We start from the raw sequence: 4700 nt of genomic DNA, 5'->3' as shown, positions 1-4700 counted from the left end.
TGATCAGTCAGATTCTGAAATTCTTAAACAGACCAAAGAAGTCAACTTCTTGAGAGACAACTACCATAAGATGAAACAACTGAAGGCAAGGACAACCTCAAGGCCATATGCCTTGGATTCATAATATGGAACTGTTACGATTTTTCCATTTTTCTCTATTTTCCTTTTCCTTTTCCCGGAAACGACCCCTATTCCTGCTAGTCAGAGCGCCTAGACCAGCGCTTAGGACTGTGGGAATGCTTAGCTCATCAACCCAGTCGGTCATTGTCTTATCGTACGGCTGTGCACTGTGAAGGGAAGACAATGCTCCTTTTGTCACTCAACAGCAGTAACAGCAGCAACGACAATTGATCAGACAACAGCCTTTGTGGGAGGACCAGCAACAGCAGCAGTAACAGCACACAGCAGGACAATAACATTCGTGGAGAGCTGCGTGCTGTAAAGGGAAGAGCGCCTAGACCAGCGCTTATGACTGTGGGAACGCCTAGCCCGGCAACCTGGATCGGTCATTGTCTTATCCGACGGCTGTGCGCTGTGAAGGGAAGGACAATGACCTCTTTATCTTTCAACCATGGCACAGCAGTAACAGCACACAGCAGGACAATAGCGTTCTTAGTAACCACAGCAGTAACAGCAGTAACAGCACACAGCAGGAATGACTCTCAAAGAGAGACTGACAAAAGACAGGGGACACAGCAGGACCACAATCTATTTATAAAACGATAACAGAACGATATTTAAGTAGCTTAGTTCTCGCTGTAGTATCCCAAGCTCGAACTAAAGTTTATTTTCACCAAACTACTCTCGAGCTATCACTACTTGGAAGCCTTGACTCACATCGACAACATTGACATTCGGTGGACTCTGATTGTTTAACCCGAAGGCGAGGTTCAATCGGTTTATCATCACGTGTTAATAGTCACGTGGGGTTTGAGTCTAACAATTAGTTCGAGCTTCCCTAGCTTCCCTTCTTTAAAAGCCTAAAAGCTAAAAAAAGAACCGAACGCTTCAATCAAAGACACTAAATGTCTTCCAACACCAGCTCTACCAATTCCGAAGTACCCTCTTCCTCTATTGGATTGCTAACCGTTCTCTTAGAAACAATAACAACAAGGATAATCAGGGATTATCGAACCAGGGATGACACCATCCAAGAACTCATTAACGGCCTCGTTACCGAGGCCCGAATTACCAAAGAAAGACCAAGACAAGGGTCTGAAGGCCTGGGCCAGACAGGTCTTGTTCAAGAAAAGGAGGAGGGATCCCTCCACGGAGCCCCACCAATCCCAACCCCCGGCGCTGACTCCACCGACGCATTGGTGGAAAAAGAAGAGGTCGAGCCGTGGGGGAAGGAGCTCGATGAAGAGCACCGACAGTTGGCTGGACTTGGCCGACCAACAGGATGGGGACCTTCTCCATCAAAACGACCACCACAGGGCCGAAAATGGCCCTCAGGAACAGAATGGGATGAAAATCCCGAAAACGACCCCTATGCCCCAGATCGCTGGGACGAACCGAGGAATGATCAGGATCGACGTACCGATCCTCGATCAACAGGAGGCAGCAGGCCTGCCAGAGGACGAAAGTGGCCCCCAGGGACCGAATGGAACGAGGATCCCAAGGACGACCCCTACAAGGGTGACCGGTGGGATACCATCGACGAAGGAGAGAACGGTCCAAATGGACCCACAGCCAACAAATCAGGGAGCAGTAGCTCCCTGGCAGATGATGAGTCCCACGACTGGACCATCAAGGCAAGGATGGCAACGCGGCCATCACCTCAGATCAGCAATCGAACCCTTCGAAGGTTCTTGCACAAGAAGCTCACCACCTTCTTCCTCAACGGAGACTTCCTTAAGGAAGTCCGACAATACATCGATCAGACCAATGAGGAGAGAGAGTGGCAGCACAACGCTGAAACCGAAGGGGACCCCCCCCTCTTGGGGGTCCCATACTGGAGAGACCCCAAGGATCCCCAAGGCCAATATCGGCCTGAGGAAGGAAGGAGAAGTGGAAAGGGAAGGGGGTTTTTCTCCCGAAAGTAATCAGGGGACGGCCAACGCACTGGTGGACTCGGCCAGACATGCCCGAAGCGCGGGATGCCGGACCGTTTATCATGTGTTGCCTGTCACGGGGCAATTGGGCCTCACAATCAGGCCGAGACCAGCACATTCTCTTCCTCAAGCCCAATTGTGCCAAGAAACTAAATGGCCCTTTCCCTCGACTCCTCTAGCCCAAATTTCACTCGCGAGTTTTTTAAACTCTTCATTGCCATTATCGGAATACTGGTCGTCTTATTGGTGCTCGTACAGCTCTGTCGTGGGCACCAATCAATTATCGCCTGGTCTATCCGTCATTATCATGAATTCCAACGCATCCGCCATATCTTACGAAATGTTACACCGGACCTCCCTCTTCATCACATCCCTCCTTCCACTCGACCTTCGACGTCCCGACAGCCCGACCAGCCGGAAGGAGTCGACCCCGAGGATGTCTCAGGAAGAACGTCTTCGGAACACCCGATGGAAGAAGAGGAACAGGCCCAACAGCACATATACCCCCCACAACCCCCGCCGGCAGTCATTCGAAATGAAGGAAACCCTTGAGCAACAGGGTTTCGACGTCCCAGGTCTCACACCCCCGTCCGGCCCGTCCAACACAGCATCCGAGCAGCAAGGACAGCAACCCTCATCCCTGGCACTAGACACAGTGCCAGAGACTCATTGGACGGCTCACAGGTGGCTCATGGGACCAGCACTCAGGCTCGAGGATCCCACCACACGGTGTCGACATCAGGAAGGGATGCCGACCACTGGTCAGAGGTCAACCGGCCAGTACAACGACCTGTTCGGAACTTCGCTGCAGACTTCGCCAATCAGGCTGCCAGCGACCAGGAAATTTACAGGGAGAATGACCTCTTCGGCAGGTATCTCCGGGCACGGGAACAGGAGCAGAGGAGAAGAGAAGCGGGGAGCGTTAGTGCGACCACTTTGGTCAACACCAGTACCATCAACTCCCCACTGCCATTACCCACCCCCTTCGGCACCGAATCAGACCCATGGGCGTCCACCGTCGACATCATCATCTTCAGCAACGACGTCCCCAGACAGGAAGAGCTCGACGCTGTCACTGACAGGCCCAACGATAGTCGCCTACGATCAAGTAGAACAGTGGTGACGGACACAGCAGGGGGACAGACCAAGCAGGAGCCTGGGCGAGAGTCTTCTCCTCGCCCCGGCCCAGAAGACGCTGGACCAAGCACCCGACCACCAGACCACTAGACCGACAACATACGACCTGGCCGACATTTCCCTCCTCGAGGGGGAAATGTGGGACCAGGACGACGAGATAGGCGGCGAGGTGGGCGACAGGGAGGGAGATTCAATCAGGGAGGTCAGGGACCTTCCCTTTGAATCTGAAGAAAGACAGCATATAAGGGAGGATTTACAGTATGCGGCCGGGGGGGCCATTTTTACCTATGATCAACGATTTTTGCAGTACGAAACAGGGCCGACACAGCCGGACGAGCCGAGGCATGGCAAAAGGACAGCAATCAAGCCATGGGGGCCAAACGTTCAACCCCCGGAATCGGCATTCACGGCAATAACGGCATCATCTCGGCACCTGCATAACACTTGCACCTTTCCCGGAACGGCATCTCGGCAGGACCAAAATCAATCACAGGCAATTCGGCAACATCTAGAACCAAGGAAGCTGCCGACGGAACCACGACCACCTGCCGAACAGCCGCCACCATACACGGAAACCAGTAGCATCGCCCAAGGATGGGCGCATGCACCTGACATGGAAATCCCGACCCCGACAGTTACCATTCCTGACATCTACCAACAACAGATGATGGAACACAAACTAGCAGGAAAAACGGCTACCGATTACTTCACAACATTGGAACGACTCGGTACACTGGCTGGGGTACGGGATGACATCACCGACACAGGATACATGGTCGAATGTATCAAGATGGGGCTACCACCCATCTACCTCATGGCAATCAAAGAACAGTGTATCCCGGATGGTTACGACGAATGGAAGGGCCGAACCATCAAGATATACGAAGAACGAAAACGACAAAGGGCCGAGGCGATCGCCATGGCATACGGCCACGGGATCCAGGAGCCCAAATAGTCGGGCATTGAATGAACACAGAAACTCGGCCACAGACTAAATTGACAAATTAACATTTTCTTTTTATAATAGATATTTGGATCATGAGAATCCTAATAAACTTATGACAGCTTAACTGAACAACCAGTAACGACATCCCCAAGGAACCGGGGAACAGTAGAACCACTCTTCGAACAAGACAAACATTGTTCGAACCGACGGAACGCAGAACACTGGGCCGATCAATGATCAGGGATCAAGGATCGGCCAAAACCACGCGACAAGGAAATTCCCCAAGAAACCGGGGAATTTCTACACAGGACCAATCAGGAGACCTTATACCTAACCGACATATACTAATAACTTTCTGATTTCAGATATATGATAAGGACGTCATACAACAACCCACTCTTCTAAACAAGGCATTCAGAGATATGCACCTCGCTATAACAGTCACACTCTCGAAGCACCGACATTATCTCATTGGATCAAATCACGGGAATGCCATGACAGGAAGGAAATGATGGAGGAAGCCATTTCTGAAGGGTAGGATTTGACTACCCTAGATCTGACGG

The 4700-nt window shown here is 51.7% G+C and overlaps 1 protein-coding gene across 1 annotated transcript; it reads left to right on the top strand.

The window, feature by feature from the left end:
- Positions 1 to 1025: 1025 nt before the first annotated feature.
- Positions 1026 to 4146, top strand: BT62DRAFT_1000956 (uncharacterized protein; the record flags this gene model as incomplete). Its single annotated transcript, XM_043176689.1, has 4 exons — positions 1026 to 1862; positions 1927 to 2709; positions 2763 to 3125; positions 3190 to 4146. 4 exons carry the CDS (start codon positions 1026 to 1028, stop codon positions 4144 to 4146), a joined length of 2940 nt encoding a protein of 979 aa, XP_043043604.1.
- Positions 4147 to 4700: the final 554 nt, after the last annotated feature.

This window comes from Guyanagaster necrorhizus (genome assembly GCF_019112545.1).
Source record: "Guyanagaster necrorhizus MCA 3950 unplaced genomic scaffold BT62scaffold_4, whole genome shotgun sequence".
NCBI lineage: Eukaryota > Fungi > Basidiomycota > Agaricomycetes > Agaricales > Physalacriaceae > Guyanagaster > Guyanagaster necrorhizus.
The sequence above is the reverse complement of the archived record's forward strand: the minus strand, read 5'-3'. Positions and strand labels throughout refer to the sequence as shown.